The sequence below is a fragment of the Coregonus clupeaformis genome, chromosome 1 (genome assembly GCF_020615455.1).
Source record: "Coregonus clupeaformis isolate EN_2021a chromosome 1, ASM2061545v1, whole genome shotgun sequence".
Taxonomy (NCBI): Eukaryota; Metazoa; Chordata; class Actinopteri; order Salmoniformes; family Salmonidae; genus Coregonus; species Coregonus clupeaformis.
In genome coordinates this window covers 89,538,737-89,559,145 of record NC_059192.1, presented here as the reverse complement: position 1 = coordinate 89,559,145, position 20,409 = coordinate 89,538,737, and the positions used below count along the sequence as shown (strand labels likewise).

The 20,409-nt window shown below is 42.1% G+C and overlaps 1 protein-coding gene, 1 non-coding gene and 2 pseudogenes across 2 annotated transcripts; 1 reads left to right on the top strand and 3 right to left on the bottom strand.

The window, feature by feature from the left end:
• Window positions 1-4,147, bottom strand: LOC123491665 (annotated as a pseudogene).
• trnaa-agc lies at window positions 1,086-1,159 on the top strand. The gene has a single exon. It is a non-coding gene; the product is annotated as a tRNA-Ala (tRNA).
• A 3,402-nt stretch (window positions 4,148-7,549) lies between the features above and the next one.
• On the bottom strand, window positions 7,550-8,802 carry LOC123491338 (homeobox protein HMX2-like). Its single transcript, XM_045221706.1, has 2 exons — window positions 8,447-8,802; window positions 7,550-8,073 (listed from the first exon to the last, which is right to left on the bottom strand). The coding sequence occupies exons 1-2, from the start codon at window positions 8,724-8,726 to the stop codon at window positions 7,550-7,552; spliced, it is 804 nt and encodes a 267-aa protein (XP_045077641.1). The 5' UTR covers window positions 8,727-8,802.
• A 1,861-nt stretch (window positions 8,803-10,663) lies between these two features.
• Window positions 10,664-12,466, bottom strand: LOC121584692 (annotated as a pseudogene).
• Window positions 12,467-20,409: the final 7,943 nt, after the last annotated feature.

Sequence of the window (20,409 nt, the reverse complement as noted above, 5' to 3'; positions counted from 1 at the left end):
AAGAAGCAGTGTGAGCGGCATTGTGTCGGTGCAGTCCAGACGAGACCACTGGGATGCAGACTGGAGTGGCCTGCTTCACACTATAGGGCCAAGCCAAACCAAGCCGAGCCGTACTGGCCTGGATCCACCATGCAGTACACGATGGAGCTAACCGTGCCGGGAAAAAAGGACAACGTGAAAAAGAAACGACCTGAGCCAGCACGGTTCCCAAGCAGGCCGGGGCCCTATTGTGTGAATCAGACAGAAGACTGACCGACTTCACTTGGGCTTAGTCTCCGCGTCTGTGACCTGGCGGATGAAGATGGTGTCCTCGGGGTGGCTGATGTCTCCCTGCTCCTGCATGTAGGAGGAGGCGATGGCCAGCGTGGAGCCGTCGTTACTGAAGGCCAGGGAGGCGATAGAGCTAGGGTAGCGGTGGAACTGGCACAGACGCTTCTTGTTGAAAGGGTCCCAGATGTTGACAAAGCCGTCTGAGCCACCTGGGAGAAGGACAAGACGGGGGGTTTCAAGGTCAACGGAGGAACGCTGAAAATTTATCTACAGAGTAGGTATGGGTTCACAAGATTACAATCTGGAGGCTAATCATTCAGTGTTCCCTTGAGTGTAACCATGACAATATTAATCATATAGGTCATATGATAATAGGCCATAACACAGCAGGAAATAAAATCAAGCTTTATCGATCCTTGTTTTTATATTCTGGTTCAATACATGTTCTTGTAGTTGAACATTTCAAAAAGCAGCCTAGTCACGAATGACCCCGATCAGTTTCATTAGGTGACAACTCTAACCCTACTACAGAAAAGTACCCCGACCTGTGGCGAAGGTGTTGTGAACACTGTGGAAGGAGATTGCGTTGACAGGGTAGACCTGTTCGATCCCGTTCTCCTTCAGCCTGTGGCACTTGAAGGCGTACTTCTTCTTCTGCACCTCTTGGCTGGGGTCCAGGTACTCCACGGCAACACGCCCTTCTATGGAGCTCAGGACGTAGCCCTTCAGACAGACACACAACATAACATGGGGTCTATGTCCGACATCATTAACTCACCAGAAAGACAAGACAATGGATGTGTGTGTGTGTGTGGTCCTGTCTGGCTCAGTTGATTAGAGTGTGGCACTAGCAATGCCAAGGTCATGGGTTCAAGTCCCAGGGGGGGAATCACATAGGCCTACTAAACATGAGATCGCAGCGTACTGATAAAAGTATCTTCTAAGTGACATACAGTATTATGATATGACATCCCCTTCTTCCCCTCCCACAGACACACAGAGCCAGCTAGACCAGCGCTTCTCTGGACCCCCAACGGTTCCATGTATTTAACTATTCCACAGCTAGACCAGCGCTTCTCCGACCTCTTCTCTGGACCTCCAACGGTTCCATGTATTTAACTATTCCACAGCTAGACCAGCGCTTCTCCGACCTGTTCTCTGGACCTCCAACGGTTCCATGTATTTAACTATTCCACAGCTAGACCAGCGCTTCTCCGACCTCTTCTCTGGACCTCCAACGGTTCCATGTATTTAACTATTCCACAGCTAGACCAGCGCTTCTCCGACCTGTTCTCTGGACCTCCAACGGTTCCATGTATTTAACTATTCCACAGCTAGACCAGCGCTTCTCCGACCTGTTCTCTGGACCTCCAACGGTTCCATGTATTTAACTATTCCACAGCTAGACCAGCGCTTCTCCGACCTGTTCTCTGGACCTCCAACGGTTCCATGTATTTAACTATTCCACAGCTAGACCAGCGCTTCTCTGACCTGTTCTCTGGACCTCCAACGGTTCCATGTATTTAACTATTCTACAGCTAGACCAGCGCTTCTCCGACCTGTTCTCTGGACCCCCAACGGTTCCATGTATTTAACTATTCCACAGCTAGACCAGCGCTTCTCTGACCTGTTCTCTGGACCTCCAACGGTTCCATGTATTTAACTATTCCACAGCTAGACCAGCGCTTCTCCGACCTGTTCTCTGGACCTCCAACGGTTCCATGTATTTAACTATTCCACAGCTAGACCAGCGCTTCTCCGACCTGTTCTCTGGACCTCCAACGGTTCCATGTATTTAACTACTCTACAGCCAACACACCCGATTCAACCGGGTCAACTAATCACCAAGCCACTCACTAGGTCAATCAGGTGAGATAGTTCAGAGCTACTACAAAATTACGAAAGGTCTGGGGTTCCCTGAGGAGAGGTTTGAGAAGCACTGAGCTAGACTAGAGGTTTACCTGTTTGTTGGGGAAGGCCCTGATGGCACGTGTCTGGTATTTCAGACTGGACTCTCTCTCCTCTGCTGGACATAGCCCATATTCCTCAGGTCCCAGACCAACACCCTTCTCCCTGCTGTCCCCACTATCAGACGGTCTCCAGCCACAGAGAGAGGGTGTACACCTTAGATAAAGAGAAAGATAAGAGAACAGTCTTAAAAATGTGTGTATCACAATTCATTTCTCTCAATGCCATATGCCAGTAAGTGTGTCTGTTCCCACCAAAAAAATGGACTATACAATTTTGAACTTCAAATCAGAATTGAAAATTCAATGTGCGCCGACATATAAAAAGCTTGCCCAGGAATGTTTCATACGTATACAGAGTTTTGACAGCTCTACCTTTTCAGGCTGTGTGAAGGTGCCAGCGTTGCAGGGAGTCCTGGGGTCCCACAGCCTGACTGACCTGTCCCAGCTACCTGTTACCATGACGTTGACCTCTGGACAGTATTCCACACAGCGAATGGGGGCATCGTGTGTCCCAACTATTGTATCTACACAAGGGAGAAAATATGGACCATTTATATAAATAATTTAAAAAAAATGTTAATCTAACATTAACAGGAAGCACACACAATTCAAAATGGTGCTATATTGACAGACACACCTTGATCTGTATTCAAGTCGTGGGTTTTCAACTGTGTGTCCAAGCCTCCGCTCCAGGCATGTGTAGGGTCCTACAAGACAGAAGAGACATCTGACTCAAACCTATTCCTTGACCAGGGGACACACACCATTTGACTAAACTCTACCGTGTTTGTAGAAATTAACTTTAACACAATTGTCGTGTTTCTTCTTCTTACGGTGTGTGTGTTTGGCAAAGTAGACAACTCTGCGTTTAAAAATTGAGCAACTGATTGCTATGGAATGCTTATGACAAACAAAAACTTGCTTACATAGAAAGCACAATCCAGCACAGGTGCCAGGTGTGAATACTTGATCCTCATGGAGTTGCCTCCCACATCGTAGAGCCGGACAGTACAGTCCCAAGAGGACACTAGAAGAAACTGGCCGGTACTGGGGCTGAACTTCACAGCAGAGATGCTGTCCTCCGGGCCCTGGTTCAGTTTGTACTCGTTCGAACCAGTCATCTGTAGGGACAGAACAGATGCCACGGCTATTAGGTCATACTGGGATTCTGTAGGAGGGTAGGGAGCTTTCCAGCAGGGTAGTTCACCCCTGAAGAAAATGGAGAAAGCCGGTGACGTATCTCCTGAAACCCATAACATGGCCAGGTATGACGCTTAGCTAACTAACTAAGCTGCCATAATTATTGTTGGCGAAATAAACAAACCAACCAGCCAACATGACCTGTAAAGTTTGATACACGATAACGTTACTGTCCTGAAAATTCAAGAACATTAAATTGGGTGTCCTGAAAAACTAGCAAGTTAGCAAGGTAGTTGGGTAGGTAGGCTAGCTAATGTGATTAGCTAGCTTACGTAACTGGCTAGCTAGCTGATCCGCAGTAACTAGCCAACTTGGTCTCAACTACATGGCACACTTGCACATTGGCTAACGTTAACTACTTTGCTGAAAATCAGTTTTTTTCTATCGGGTATCATTGGCTAACGTTAGCTACTAATGTTAGCTAACTAGCAAGCGTGGATGATAGCATGTCAACTCCCGCTGGTTGGCTGGCTAGCTAGCAGTTTGCAAGCTAAGGCTAGCTATAGATTGATAATGCGTTAGCTAGATTGTTTTGTCAATCAATTAGATTTTTTTTTTTAACTCACCGTTCTTGGTTTGCGCTGAAGTACCTCCTTGAGTATAAAATTGGACAAATAACTCGTTGTTTATCTTATAGACTAATATGTTCGCTCCTCGTCCCTCTCCACCGACGCTCCGCAGCGTTGCTACAAGAGTGGATTTGATTGGTCAGAACGAATAACTAACTTTACAAGAGTGGATTTGATTGGTCAGAACGAATAACCAACTTTCCCGCCTGGCTCGTGATTCTTTGAAACTCCTCTTCCGTTGTAGAGTACATGGGTCATGTGATATGGGACACAATTCATTGACTCGTGATTCTTTGAAACTCCTTTTCCGTTGTAGAGTCCATGGGTCATGTGATATGGGACACAATTCATTGACTCGTGATTCTTTGAAACTCCTTTTCCGTTGTAGAGTACATGGGTCATGTGATATGGGACACAATTCATTGACTCGTGATTCTTTGAAACTCCTTTTCCGTTGTAGAGTCCATGGGTCATGTGATATGGGACACAATTCATTGACGGTCGCTAAAATCCTTGACAGATGCGTGCGGTTTTTAAGGGATTGTTAAATAAATGTTAACTGTTTTGGTTGTAATGTCATCAGCTCTTGAAGAGCATAGTCAGACCAACACGTTTCCGATTATTCCATACAAAACAATCGCGCAAATTTAGCTCTATCGTTAGAGTTATACAGCAAGTAACTGCATGCTTTTCACGATCTGTAAACATCAATAATCATGTGATTTCAGATACGTAGGGTAGCCTCACGATATCGGCCACCATTCATTTGATATTTGAGTGATATAAAATAAAAGTGAACTATACCTGACAAGTATGAGTGGTTTAGGTTAATTTCCCATCTTTTGTGGGCTCTGCTTATCAAATCAATGTTATTTGTCACATGCGCCGAATACAACAGGTGTAGGTAGACCTTACCGTGAAATGCTTACTTACAAGCCCTTAACCAATAATGCAGTTCAAGAAATAGAGGTAAGACAATATTTACTAAATAAAGTAAAGTAAAAGTAACACAATAAAATAACAATAATAAGGCTATATACAGGGGGTACCCGTACCGAGTCAATGTGCGGGGGTTCAGGTAGTCAATGTAAATAGTCCGGGTGGCCATTTGATAAAGCAGCAGAAGGGCGCATTTGCCATGGTACTACGTTTCTACCAGTACATAATAGCTGATTATGTTTACTTTGTAGAAACGTTGTACAGTTGGCTAAATATATAGTGGGAAGTAGACCTAATGTACTTTTTTTCTCCAACCAATCTAGGCCTACCTAGCGAAGTTAGCTAACATGATCCCCTTTTCAATATTGTTTTTAAGAGTGTTTAATTAAGATTGCTGCTGACAGACATAGGCTACATCAATTGATTGATGGACCACGTGAAATTGGCTAGCTAGCTAATAACAGATCACGTCAATATGGCTAGTTAACAAGCTAACTTTCAGGGGATAAACTAGATGGCTATATCCAAATATTGTTTGATTTGCTTGCCATCTATAGTGGTGATGACAGTAGTCCGACAACTTTACCAGGACGAGGAATTGCCGATGTCAAGCTTTTTACAAAAGCCTAATCTCTGATTAAGCAAACTAAATGATGCTGTTTGCTAACTACAAATGGACAGGTGCCTTCACGTATCTGAAATTACATGATCATTGATATTTAATAATAATAATAATAAGCCATTTAGCAGACGCTTTTATCCAAAGCGACTTACAGTCATATGTGCATAAATTTTTGTATGGGTGGTCCCGGGGATCGAACCCACTACCCTGGCGTTACAAGCGCCGTGCTCTACAGAGGACCGAAAATCAAATCAAATCAAATCAAATTTTATTGGTCACATGCGCCGAATACAACAGGTGCAGACATTACAGTGAAATGCTTACTTACAGCCCTTAACCAACAGTGCATTTATTTTTAACAAAAAAAGTAAAATAAAACAACAACAAAAAAGTGTTGAGAAAAAAAGAGCAGAAGTAAAATAAAATAACAGTAGGGAGGCTATATATACAGGGGAGTACCGGTGCAGAGTCAATGTGCGGGGGCACCGGCTAGTTGAGGTAGTTGAAGTAATATGTACATGTGGGTAGAGTTAAAGTGACTGAAAAGCATGCAGTTACTTGCTGTATGACAGAGCTAAATGTGCGCAATTGTTTTGCATGGAATAATCGTAAGTGTTCAGTTCTGACTATCCTCAATAGGTGATGATATGAAAACCAAATAGTTATTTTTTATTTGTCATTTAGCAGACGCTCTTATCCAGAGCGATTTACAGGAGCAATTAGGGTTAAGTGCCTTGCTCAAGGGCACATCGACAGATTTTTCACCTAGTCGGCTCGGGGATTAGAACCAGCGACATTTCGGTTACTGGCACAACGCTCTTACCCACTAAGCTACCTGCCGCCCATTATAACATGTATTTCACAATCCCTTGAAAATGGCACGTAGTTGTCAATGATTTTACCGGAGCTGGAGGTCTCCTTGCCCCCCAGCAGACAAATCCAACGTATTGTGGCGTTTTATTGAAAAAGAACTATTTGCGCATTTTCCCACCAGAGATGTGTTTCCATCAAACTGACTTTTTTTGCGGATAAAAGGCTGTGCGTGATGATATTTATTGGAAAGGAGCATCAAGCTCATCACCTTGCACATTCACCATCCTGTGAAGTTCATTATCATTTATTTAATCTGCATGTTTTCCCGAGTCACAGTGGGAGGACCACACAACATATCGCGTGACTCCAAGTTTACTTAGATATAAAGGTTATTATATCAATATTTGCGCTTAAAGGCGTTTCCACCGCCATTTCTCGCATAATTAATTTTACCGATACAAAAAGATCCCACCATGTCGAACGAACACATTTTCTGTCGGCATTTATAAAATTGTACCGGCATTTCATGTTTGCATCAGTCTGGTCATGACATTTTTTGACAAGTATATCATCCAGCATGAAATGGTTGGATTGAAACGTGGTTACACACGCACATTTTCAGCAATGTAAAAATTTTCTCAAGTTGCGACTTTAGTTTTGAAATTTGCAGCTCATAAAAACGGTATTGTTTCATGATAGGACAGGACTGAATGACGTGACCTACCGCTATAGCCTTATTTTAGGCTACGCTCTTAGAAAACCAGGTTCTGGATAGAACCAAAAGAGTTCTATTGCTTGCTTCATATATGGCACCCCTTAAGGTTATATAAAGAACAGAAATTGGTTCCATATAGGGTTCTATATGGAACCAATTTTGGTTCAGTTAAGAAGAACCCCTGGGGGTGTGCCATACAGTAAATGAAGCAAGCAATAGAACCCTTTTTGGTTCGATCCAGAAGGTTTTTTTCTAAGAGTGTAGAGAAGTAAAAACACTGGAAGGTAGTGGAAGGATATGTACACGTTTTTCGTAAGGTTATTTATGATCGGGTGTGTTGTAATGAAGTAGTTAGCCTATGGCATAGCCTAATAATGGCAATAGAAATAGTTTGTAATTGAATGAATTAGACTACAAAAAGGCTATCTGGCAATCATTCTATTCAATTTTATTATAAAAAATTGTACAAAGGTAAAGCTTGCATGTTGCTCCCGGGATAATATAGAGGTGTAGGGAAAGTCATTGATCCAGGGACAGGAATCCGTAGCTGGAAATTGTCTTTGAAGAAGAACGGCATCCCAACCAGAGTTTGTGCGGATGACGCATGAGCCATGTTCACCGCCTCTATCTCCGCAGAAAGCAGACGTTTCCACTTGTTCCTCCGATTCTGGAACCACGTTTTCACCTGTATATCTGTCAGCTGGAGACTGGAGGAGAGACTAGCTCGTTCTGTACTGCTAAGGTAACGTTTCATGTCAAACGTCGATTCTAGTTGGTAAACCTGACTCCGTGAGAATACGGTCCGAGACTTCTTTCTGGATGAGTTGGATGTTTTGTCGTCGTCATTATGACCCTTTTCTTCTGAAATAGCAGGTGATGTTTGGTAGTAGTATCTCTCTTTACCTTCTTTATAATCATGAAAAAGTTTATGTCTCTTCACCTTCTCTTGCCCCAGAATTAGTTTGTTTTTGTCACCTAAAATAGTGCAAACAAGGTAATCAATCCAAATGTTTATAAAAAAAAAAAAACTTGGCTATCTTGTTATTGTGTTAAAATCACAGCATAATTTAAAATCAACCAAGTAACTTTTTTTCTCCATCAAGCAGTTTAAAATAATATTTTTATCAGTATCCGAAAGATCTCGAATAGACTTCTAATAAGCAAGCAAATAAAACAAATGCTGTAGCCGATCATTCTTCATCATGATAATATCTTATAACTCAATAGAAATAATAATAGTTATATGTTTATTATAATAATAATAATGTGATATTGTTATTGTTATCAGAATAACTATAAAGTAGGCTACCAATAAAACAACACATTTTACAAAAGCATTTTCACTTACTTAGGCAAGGAAGTGTGAGATCGTTGAGGTCATTGCATGGTTTCTTTACTCCGGGTAAACGATAGAAGTCTGTAGAATCCTCCCCACCGCTGAAGCCTTCTGAAGACACTGAGCGCATGCGTTGTCTCTGCAGCAGCGCGGCGCTGGAACTAGAATTAGAACTGTCCTTGTGCGCGTCCTCGGACCCAGTTCCAAGAATTGACTGAATAGTAAAATTGGAAACTGAGGTAAATGATACTTTACTGCCACTGTCTCCAGATTTCTTCATTCTGATAAACATTTAGAACCTTTTACTTCAGGCAATAAATGTGAACCCCTTTGGGTATTTTGAGAAGCGGGTTTGTTCTCCTTCTGCAAAGTTATGTCTGAATTCCCTGAGTACCATCACTCCCATACGACGTTCAGTTACTTTGTTTGCATGTAGGTAGGATTCTCATGGACCAATCACAAACTGGGAAGAGACCCGGTCATTTTAAACCGTGTTGGAGAGAGACACACGCACCAAAGGGCCTCCCAAGCCAACTCAGTCTGCAGTATGCTATGCACACCTGACGTTTGCCCAAAGTTCCACAGTCAATATTCCTTCAAGATCGTATGTTGTAGCCATATAGTTATATTTTAATTGCCACCATTTGGTGCTGTATTATAGCCACTCATTGGAGGTCAATTATTGTTTGTTACAAATTAGTGAGCTGATTTCGTTGTGCTTATTCCTTACAGAGATATGAGACCAAGCCTTCTTCCTCTCAGACAGATTCGAAAAGTGCCATGTGATTTTCCCAAAATGGTAGGCCTAGTTTCTGTCTGAAAAAATGAAAGTTTTGAGATTTCACCATTCCGTTCTTGAAAATACCGGAATAAATTAAATGGAATTTATTTTGTGAAGACATCTCTTAATCTTTAGGCCTATCTATATGGGCCAAATTCAAGAAATTATTGAAATATGTGTTGACATCATTTATTGTTTTGTCCAGAGTCATATCCCACTGGGCACACACTGGCTGAATCAACGTTGTTTCCACGCCAGTTCAACGAAATTATGTTGAACCAACATGGAATAGACGTTGAATTGACGTATGTGCCCAGTGGGATGATATCTCTGGGATGAGTCATCCACTGAAAATAGAGAAATATAATTAGCTAAAAATCCATTATATTATTTTGTATTCGTTAAATGCGTGCTATGCTTTTGGTGTCTGTAAGTTAAAGCCTTCAAAATTGTCTTGATGAATTCCAAATCCCTTCTTCTTCTTTTTTTATGTTATGCCCTATCCTCGTTAAATGAATGAAATATAAAATGTTTTCCCAAAGGAGCACTATGTTTAACCCTAAAATGAATCTAATGCAAGGACTGAACATACTGTATGTGATAGCAAACATACATCCAACGTGTAAGTCCCACATTTTATAAAGGTATAGATGAAAACATGTATGCATGTTTCTAAATACACTCGGTGTAGTCGGGAAGGTATTTCACGATTTATTCAGCAATGTAAAAAAAAAAAACTCAGGGATTAAAAAAATTACATTTCTCATTGACAGCAAGTAAAAGTCTGCGATAACATTATGAGACGTATAGCCTATGGGTTTCCATAAATAAGAACATATGATTGTCCTCATCTCGCGCTATAACGATGTAGATCAAAGTAGTAGTTATTTTTTTCAGCTGAGCCATATACCGTGCACGTGAAGCGAACAGTATAACTATTACACCTAATAGCTATACATTATGAAATATTGACTTTACTTATAACAAATCATGTCACATACAAAAACATCGATGCAAGTTGTCTTATTATAACCTGCTTCATGGTGAAATGACTTAGGCCTAGATGTTTCCAACAGATAAAACCATCAGTTAAATCAAAGCAATATCAATACCAAAAGGGAAATGTTAAGATTACATTGGACGCACAACAATTTAATTTGAATAGGAGGAAATATTTGTCTTGGACACATAATAATGATAATAATAAATAATTGTACATTTTAGCAGAGGCTCTTATCCAGAGCGATTTACATGAGCAATTAGGGTTAAGTGCCTTGCTTAAGGGCACATCGACAGATTTTTCACCTAGTCGGCTCGGGGATTAGAACCAGCGACCTTTCGGTTACTGGCACAACGCTCTTACCCACTAAGCTACCTGCCGCCCTATAACAATAATAATAATAATAATAATAATAATAATCATAATCATAATAAATAATCATAATAATAATAATAATAAAAATAAAAATAAAAATAATACAACATGTCATAACAGACCTGTACAATATACAAAGCCTTTTTACCTTTCCAACGCCAACTATTTTCATACATTTTCAGAAATAGGCCTAATATGTTTCTTATAGGCCCTACATAGGTTACAATACAGTGAGAAATATTAACACAAGAAATGAGTCTCTCAAACTGGTCTCAGCAGCGGCACGGATGTGACTAGGGGATGTGAATAGTACATTTGATGGGGAAATGTTAGTAGAGACTGGCTGACTGGCCCGTTCCCTGCGCTCCCGGTTTCCGAGCCCGCGTTCTCGTGGTACAATACGGGCACGCGGACTATCCTCTGCGCTGCGGCGTGGCTCAGATTGGCCGCTTCGAGTTCCGCCGCTAACTGTCGTTTCCACTTATTCCTCCTGTTCTGGAACCAGATTTTCACCTGGGTCTCGGTGAGGTGTAGGGATGCCGCCAGGCCTGCCCGCTCCGAGCTACTGAGGTACCGTTTCATATCGAACGTCGACTCCAACCGAAATACCTGACTCCTTGAAAAGACTGTGCGCGTTTTCTTTTTCCGACACGTTTTTTATCCGAGTTCTCGTCTTGAATTTTTCCTCCAGTCATCCACCAACTCTGCTTCCTTCTTTGGTTCATCCCCATCACTCTCCTCCAGAACGATATCATCAGTACTTTTGTTTTCGTCGTCCTCTTTGACGTGTGGGTCCGGTGATTCTCGCAGCAGCTCCGGTGTGTCTCGGTCCCCTCCCGGTGAGGCTGGGGATGGTGTCTCTCTCGCGATGGCCTTCTCAGACCCTAAACGAAATAAACGAAAATGTTTATCATTCATTTAAAACATTAATGCACCCATAAAATAAACATAACCATTATATTTATAATTTAGATTATAGTCATTCAAGTAAATGTTCCCATAAGGATCCGAGACACAGTTCACCTGTACATTTACTCATCATTAGTCTGAATATTATTCCAACTGATGAGTATTGCAAATAGCAAGTATTATAGGAGCCTAATTTATTATAAAATATTTCGTAGCCTTATTTAATACGTTTTAACAAAACATTATTTGAGGTATTCTGATGAGCAAAATGTATAAACAGAACCGAATGTATGCTATGAATCTACCTCCAGTCCTGTATAGATGGTGTCGCGACGTGCCAAACGTATAGGGACACCACCACGCCGACGTTCGTTCCAAATAGTGCGCCGATAATCCAAATCTCTGGGCTGGGATGTCAAAACTAGGAAAAGTTAAATCACCGATCCGGGAGAGAGAGAAGCCTCCTTCCAATAGTCCTTTGGAGGTGGCAAGCAGCGTCTTTGGTTTGGAAGGTTTACTGTCGAAGTTGAGCAGGTTCTTGATAGAGAAAGGTGAGTCTTTAGCGGGCGGACGGGTCTCCTGTGCAGTCTCTGCCATCGCTGGTGAATTTGAATGACTCACAGCAAAAAAACGGAAAGAGCAATAGTTGAAGATATTGTTGGTTTATTCCGGTTACCCAAGCGTGGCGTTTCAGTGAAATACAGGCCTATTTTGTGACTGTTAGGATGCTTTGATAATAAATAAATAAAAATCGGAAAATGTGCGAAAATTTATGCACTCACTACTGTAAATCGTTCTGGATAAGAGCGTCTGCTAAATGACTCAAATGTAAATGTAAAATGTAGCATAAATCTGCATGCAGGTCTATCCTGGGATGATCGGAGCAATAATAAATGGCAAAATGATCAATACGTCAGACCTGCAACGGATTCTACTAACGATGGAATAAAAATGTTAAATGCGCGCAGTCCTGGGCGATTGGGCATGTAGGCTACAATGGCAAATGGGATTAGAGCTGAAACTGGGAGCAGTGGGAGGGAGGGAAGGGACAGGAGGACAAGAATAGGTAAGGTAGGCCTGCTATCTGGGATCCTTGGAACGTCCCCCATTGAAATTGAAATTTAAAATGGTTAGGTTAGGGTAGGGGTTAAGGTTAGGGTAGGGGTTAAGGATAGGGTTTAGGGTAGGGAACGTCCCAAGGATCTATTTTAGCAATGACCGATAAATCCACCCAGACTGCGCGCTCGCTCCAGGCTGAATGGCGTGCGTGTGTTATTGGCTATGTTGTCCAATTAGAAAGCAATTGGCGTGCATGGGTTATGCACTCAGACGTCTCTAACGATTACTTACTGTCAAACAACAGACATTTAATCAGACTTTTTCAGAAGTAAACACATTTCCAAATTGGTTGGAATGATTGTTTAAGAATGGACAGGTCTACTCATCAGAAGTACATGTAGGCCAACATCAATAATGATTGTTGCAGAATGGACAGGTATTTGTATTTATTATGGATCCCCATTAGTTCCTGCCAAGCTGGCAGCTACTCTTCCTGGGGTCCAGCAAAAATAAGGCAGTTATACATTTTTAAAAAACATTACAATACATTCACAACAGATTAATAATAATAATAATAGATTAAGTGTGTGCCCTCAGGCCCCTACTCTACTACCACATATCTATAACACAAAATCCATGTGTAAGTATTTGTATGCATGTGTCTGTGCCTATGTTTGTGTTGCTTCACATTCCCGCTGTTCCATAAGGTGTATTTATATGTTTTTAAAATCTAATTTTACTGCTGTCATGAGTTACTTGATGTGGAATAGAGTTCCATGTAGTCATGGCTCTATGTAGTACTGTGCGCATCCCGTAGTCTGTTCTGGACTTGGGGACTGTGAAGAGACCTCTGGTGACCTCTCTTGTCGGGTATGCATGGGTGTCCGAGCTGTGTGCCAGGAGTTCAAACAGACAGCTCAGTGCATTCAACATGTCAATACCTCTCACAAATACAAGTAGTGATGAAGTCAATCTCTCCTCTACTTTGAGCCAGGAGAGATTGACATGCATATTAATAATGTTAGCTCTCTGTGTACGTCCAAGGGCCAGCCGTGCTGCCCTGTTCGGAGCCAATTGCAAATAAGTCCCTCTTTGTGGCACCTGACCACACGACTGAACAGTAGTCCAGGTGCGACAAAACTAGGGCCTGTAGGACCTGCCTTGTTGATAGTGCTGTTAAGAAGGCAGAGTAGCACTTTATTATGGACAGACTTCTCCCCATCCTAGCTGCTGTTGTATCAATATGTTTTGACCATGACAGTTTACAATCCAAGGTTACTCCATGCAGTCGCTGTAGTAGCTGACGTGTATAGTGTTGAGTCATCCGCATACATAGACACACTGGTTCTACCTGGATTTTGTTGGAGAGGCTTGGAGAGGCTTCCATTAAATAACACCCTCTGTGTTCTGTTAGACAGGTAACTCTTCATCCACATTATAGCAGGGGGTGTAATGCCATAACACATACGTTTGTCCAGCAGCAGACTATGATCGATAATGTCAAAAGCCACACTGAAGTCTAACAAAACAGCGCCCACAATCTTTTTTATCATCAATTTCTCTCAGCCAATCATCAGTCATTTGTGTAAGTGCTGTGCTTGTTGAATGTCCTTCTCTATAATCATGCTGAAAGTTTGTTGTCAATTTGTTTACTGTAAAATAGCATTGTATCTGGTCAAACACAATTCTTTCCAAAAGTTTACTAAGGGTTGGTAACAGGCTGATTGGTCGGCTATATGAGCCAATAAAGGGGCTTTACTATCCTTAGATATGGCCAATAGGAGTGGTAATATCATAATAATATCTACTATTATCCTCAGTAATTTTCCATCCAAGTTGTCAGACCCCGGTGGCTTGTCATTGTTGATGGACAACAATAATTCTTTAACTTCTTCCACACTCACTTTACGGAATTCAAAATTACAATGCCTGTCTTTCATAATTTGGTCAGATATACTTGGATGTGTAGTGTCAGTAATTGTTGATGGCATGTCATGCCTAAAATTGCTAATCTTGCCAATGAAAAAAATCATTAAAGTAGTTGGCAATATCATTTGCCATTTCTGATTCACCCTTTTGCCCAATATTTCATTTAAGGTGCTCCAAAGCTTTTTACTATCATTCTTTATGTCATTTATCTTTGTTTCATAGTGTAGTTTCTTCTTCTTTTTATTCAGTTTAGTCACATGATTTCTCAATTTGCAGTACGTTTGCCAATTGGTTGTACAGCCAGACTTATTTGCCATTCCTTTTGCCTCATCCCTCTCAACCATACCATTTTTCAATTCCTCATCAATCCACAGGATTTAACAGTTTCTATAGTCATTTTCTTAATGGGTGCATACTTATTAGTAACTGGAATAAGCAATTTCATAAATGTGTCAAGGGCAACGTCTGTTTGCTCCTCATTAAACACCATGGACCAACAAATATTCTTTACATCAACAACATAGGAATCACTACAAAACTTATTGTATGACCTCTTATACACTATATAAGGCCCAGCCTTTGGAACTTTGGTTTTCCTAGATATGGCTACTATATTGTGATCACTACATCCGATGGATCTGGATACTGCTTTCAAACAAATTTCTGCAACATTAGTAAAGATATGATCAATACATGTTGATGATTTAATTCCTGTACTGTTTGTAACTACCCTGGTAGGTTGACTGATAACCTGAACCAGGTTGCAGGCACTAGTTACAGTTTGAAGCTTTTCTCTTGAGTGGGAAGCCTGATGAAAGCCAGTCAATATTTAAATCACCCAGAAAATATACCTCTCTGTTGACATCACATACGTTATCAAGCATTTCACGCATGTTATCCAGATACTTAATCAAATCAAATCAAATCAAATTTTATTGGTCACATGCGCCGAATACAACAGGTGCAGACATTACAGTGAAATGCTTACTTACAGCCCTTAACCAACAGTGCATTTATTTTAAACAAAAAAAGTAAGAATAAAACAACAACAAAAAAAGTGTTGAGAAAAAAAGAGCAGAAGTAAAATAAAGTGACAGTAGGGAGGCTATATATACAGTAAAATAAAGTGACAGTAGGGAGGCTATATATACAGGGGGGTACCGTTGCAGAGTCAATGTGCGGGGGCACCGGCTAGTTGAGGTAGTTGAGGGTAATATGTACATGTGGGTAGAGTTAAAGTGACTATGCATAAATACTTAACAGAGTAGCAGCAGCGTAAAAAGGATGGGGTGGGGGCAGTGCAAATAGTCCGGGTAGCCATGATTAGCTGTTCAGGAGTCTTATGGCTTGGGGGTAGAAGCTGTTGAGAAGTCTTTTGACCTAGACTTGGCACTCCGGTACCGCTTTGCCCGTGCGGTAGCAGAGAGAACAGTCTATGACTAGGGTGGCTGGAGTCTTTGACAATTTTGAGGGCCTTCCTCTGACACCGCCTGGTATAGAGGTCCTGAATGGCAGGGAGCTTTGCCCCAGTGATGTACTGGGCCGTACACACTACCCTCTGTAGTGCCTTGCGGTCAGAGGCCAAGCAGTTGCCATACCAGGCGGTGATGCAACCAGTCAGGATGCTCTCGATGGTGCAGCTGTAGAATTTTTTGAGGATCTGAGGACCCATGCCAAATCTTTTTAGTCTCCTGAGGGGGAATAGGCTTTACTTAAATGTTAGCACTTGGTCTATAGCAGCTTAAATAATAAATAAATAATATGCCATTTAGCAGACGCTTTTATCCAAAGCGACTTACAGTCATGTGTGCATACATCTTTACGTATGGGTGGTCCCGGGGATCGAACCCACTACCCTGGCGTTACAAGCGCCGTGCTCTACCAGCTGAGCTACAGAGGACCACAGGAATGGGCTTTAGGTGAGGCAGATGAACCTGTAGCCATATTACTTCAACAGTATTTAACATGAGATAAGCTTTACAGGAATCTGGTTCTGAATATAAACAGCCACACCCCCACCCACCTTTGCCATTTCTGTATTTTCTGTAAATGTTATAACCTTGTATTGCTACCACTGTATCATCAAATGTTTTATCTAAGTGAGTTTCAGAGATAGTCAGAATATGAATGTCATCTGTTACAAGCAAATTATTGATTTAATGAACCTTGTTTCTTAAGCTACATATGTTAACGTGGGCTATTTTTAACACTTTTCTGGGATGCTTTATTGTTTTTCTTGCTTTACTGGAAAGCTTACCAGAGGTAGACATACTCTGGTTATTTTTATTAGTGCAGGGGTGAGCTGCACACAGTGGACTTCCTGCTAGGGCACACCGCCTCAGTGCTAACAGTATAACTCTGGTTCATAGGCACATGATTACTGCATACAATAGCTGTAGGATCAGCAGAGGCATTCAGGGCAGTAAGAGGGACATAAATTAGGTTACTTACATTGTGTCTTCCAACGCCGCTAGGATAATGTACATTTGCTGAATCATTATGACAACTCAGCGACACAATGGTAGGGATTAAATGAGCTGGTCATTGATAAGTCATTGTCTCAACGCAGCCTTATAATGCTGTGAAAGGATCCAGGAACCCAAATGATTTGGGTGGATCCCATCCTCCTTATAATACGAGCTTTGTTTCCAGAAGGTATCAAAATTGTCAATATATGTTACACCCACAGAGCTGCAGTAGTCTCGTAGCCAGTTATGGAGGGCTAAAAGTCTGCTGAACAGTTCAATGCCACGATTTAGGGAGGGCAGAGGGCCAGATATTATGGGGCGTTTGTTGGTGTCAGGTAGAGACCCAATCAGTTCTTTAAAATCCATCTTCAGCTGTTCTGAACTGCCCCTTCGTAATGTCATTCGACCCCACATCAGAAGTACACGTAGGCCAACATCAATAATGATGGTTGCAGAATGGACAGGTCTACTCATCAGAAGTAAACATCAATATGCTGAAACCTTTTAATAGAGGCTTACAATGAATTAAAACATTAAATGGGGAATGATCTCCTTGTGGTGCCACGTGTTGTTCTGAATGATGACATTGAGGTGCACATTTTTATTTTCCAGCAAAAAAAAACATTTTTTTGTTCATCTTTCAAGTCAGATATACATTATTTATATCAGAGATGCAAACCACTGGTTTGTTTAGTGAGTTTTATCCCAGTTTAATGTAGCCTAACTTATACAAACATACTAAAAATACTTGTGTATACTACGTCACGCAACAACAGAAGTTTCACTTAGAATATAATCTGATTTGCAGAGAGGAAGTCCTGTAGGCAATCATTAGCCCAAATCAACCTCATTCTAACCATGTGGCAGGGGGACAACCCTCTGCCATAGAAGCCATCTCTTTCAAACATTTAAATCTCATTTCAGTTCTGTTCCATTCAATCAGATACTTTATTTTATTTTATTTTTTCATTCAATGATTCTTGGTTGTGAAAATATTCAATTTATAATTCATAACCCCTTATTACAGTGGGGAAAAAATGTATTTAGTCAGCCACCAATTGTGCAAGTTCTCCCACTTAAAAAGATGAGAGAGGCCTGTAATTTTCATCATAGGTACACGTCAACTATGACAGACAAAATTAGATATTTTTTCTCCAGAAAATCACATTGTAGGATTTTTTATGAATTTATTTGCAAATTATGGTGGAAAATAAGTATTTGGTCAATAACAAAAATTTCTCAATAGTTTGTTATTTACCCTTTGTTGGCAATGACACAGGTCAAACGTTTTCTGTAAGTCTTCACAATGTTTTCACACACTGTTGCTGGTATTTTGGCCCATTCCTCCATGCAGATCTCCTCTAGAGCAGTGATGTTTTGGGGGCTGTCGCTGGGCAACACGGACTTTCAACTCCTCCAAAGATTTTCTATGGGGTTGAGATCTGGAGACTGGCTAGGCCACTCCAGGACCTTGAAATGCTTCTTACGAAGCCACTCCTTCGTTGCCCGGGGCGGTGTGTTTGGGATCATTGTCATGCTGAAAGACCCAGCCACGTTTCATCTTCAATGCCCTTGCTGATGGAAGGAGGTTTTCACTCAAAATCTCACGATACATGGCCCCATTCATTCTTTCCTTTACACGGATCAGTCGTCCTGGTCCCTTTGCAGAAAAACAGCCCCAAAGCATGATGTTTCCACCCCCATGCTTCACAGTAGGTATGGTGTTCTTTGGATGCAACTCAGCATTCTTTGTCCTCCAAACACGACCGAGTTGAGTTTTTACCAAAAAGTTATATTTTGGTTTCATCTGACCATATGACATTCTCCCAATCCTCTTCTGGATCATCCAAATGCACTCTAGCAAACTTCAGACGGGCCTGGACATGTACTGGCTTAAGCAGGGTGACACGTCTGGCACTGCAGGATTTGAGTCCCTGGCGGCGTAGTGTGTTACTGATGGTAGGCTTTGTTACTTTGGTCCCAGCTCTCTGCAGGTCATTCACTAGGGTCCCCCCGTGTGGTTCTGGGATTTTTGCTCACCGTTCTTGTGATCATTTTGACCCCACGGGGTGAGATCTTGCGTGGAGCCCCAGATCGAGGGAGATTATCAGTGGTCTTGTATGTCTTCCATTTCCTAATAATTGCTCCCACAGTTGATTTCTTCAAACCAAGCTGCTTACCTATTGCAGATTCAGTCTTCCCAGCCTGGTGCAGGTCTACAATTTTGTTTCTGGTGTCCTTTGACAGCTCTTTGGTCTTGGCCATAGTGGAGTTTGGAGTGTGACTGTTTGAGGTTGTGGACAGGTGTCTTTTATACTGATAACACGTTCAAACAGGTGCCATTAATACAGGTAACGAGTGGAGGACAGAGGAGCCTCTTAAAGAAGAAGTTACAGGTCTGTGAGAGCCAGAAATCTTGCTTGTTTGTAGGTGACCAAATACTTATTTTACACCATAATTTGCAATAAATTCATAAAAAAATCCTACAATGTGATTTTCTGGATTTTTTTTTCTCAATTTGTCTGTCATAGTTGACGTGTACCTATGATGAAACTTACAGGCCTCTCTCATCTTTTTAAGTGGGAGAACTTGCACAATTGGTGGCTGACTAAATACTTTTTTCCCCCACTGTACATCATAGTTGATTGGTGTGAGAGAGGACCGACATGTTAGTCACGATCATGTAGAAATAGCAGGAAGGAGAGGGAAGCAAGGAATACATAGGGTGTCCATGGGACTCGTTTACAAGTAATGGTCCAAGCAGAGAGAGGGATAGGGTGTTGGAAGGTGCTGGTCCAAGCAGAGAGAGGGATAGGGGGTTGCAAGGTGCTGGTCCAAGCAGAGAGAGGGAAAGGTGGTTGGAAGGTGCTGGTCCAAGCAGAGAGATGGATAGGGGGTTGCGAGGTGCTGGTCCAACCAGAGAGAGGGATAGGGGGTTGGAAGGTGCTGGTCCAAGCAGGGAGAGGGATAGGGGGTTGGAAGGTGCTGGTCCAAGCAGAGAGAGGGATAGGGGGTTGGAAGGTGCTGGTCCAAGCAGAGAGAGGGAGAGGGGGGTTGGAAGGTGCTGGTCCAAGCAGAGAGAGGGATAGGGGGTTGCAAGGTGCTGGTCCAAGCAGAGAGAGGGAAAGGTGGTTGGAAGGTGCTGGTCCAAGCAGAGAGAGGGATAGGGGGTTGGGAGGTGCTGGTCCAACCAGAGAGAGGGATAGGGGGTTGGAAGGTGCTGGTCCAAGCAGAGAGAGGGATAGGGGGTTGGAAGGTGCTGGTCCAAGCAGGGAGAGGGATAGGGGGTTGGGAGGTGCTGGTCCAAGCAGAGAGAGGGAAAGGGGGGTTGGAAGGTGCTGGTCCAAGCAGAGAGAGGGATAGGGGGTTGGAAGGTGCTGGTCCAAGCAGAGAGAGGGATAGGGGGTTGGAAGGTGCTGGTCCAAGCAGAGAGAGGGATAGGGGGTTGGAAGGT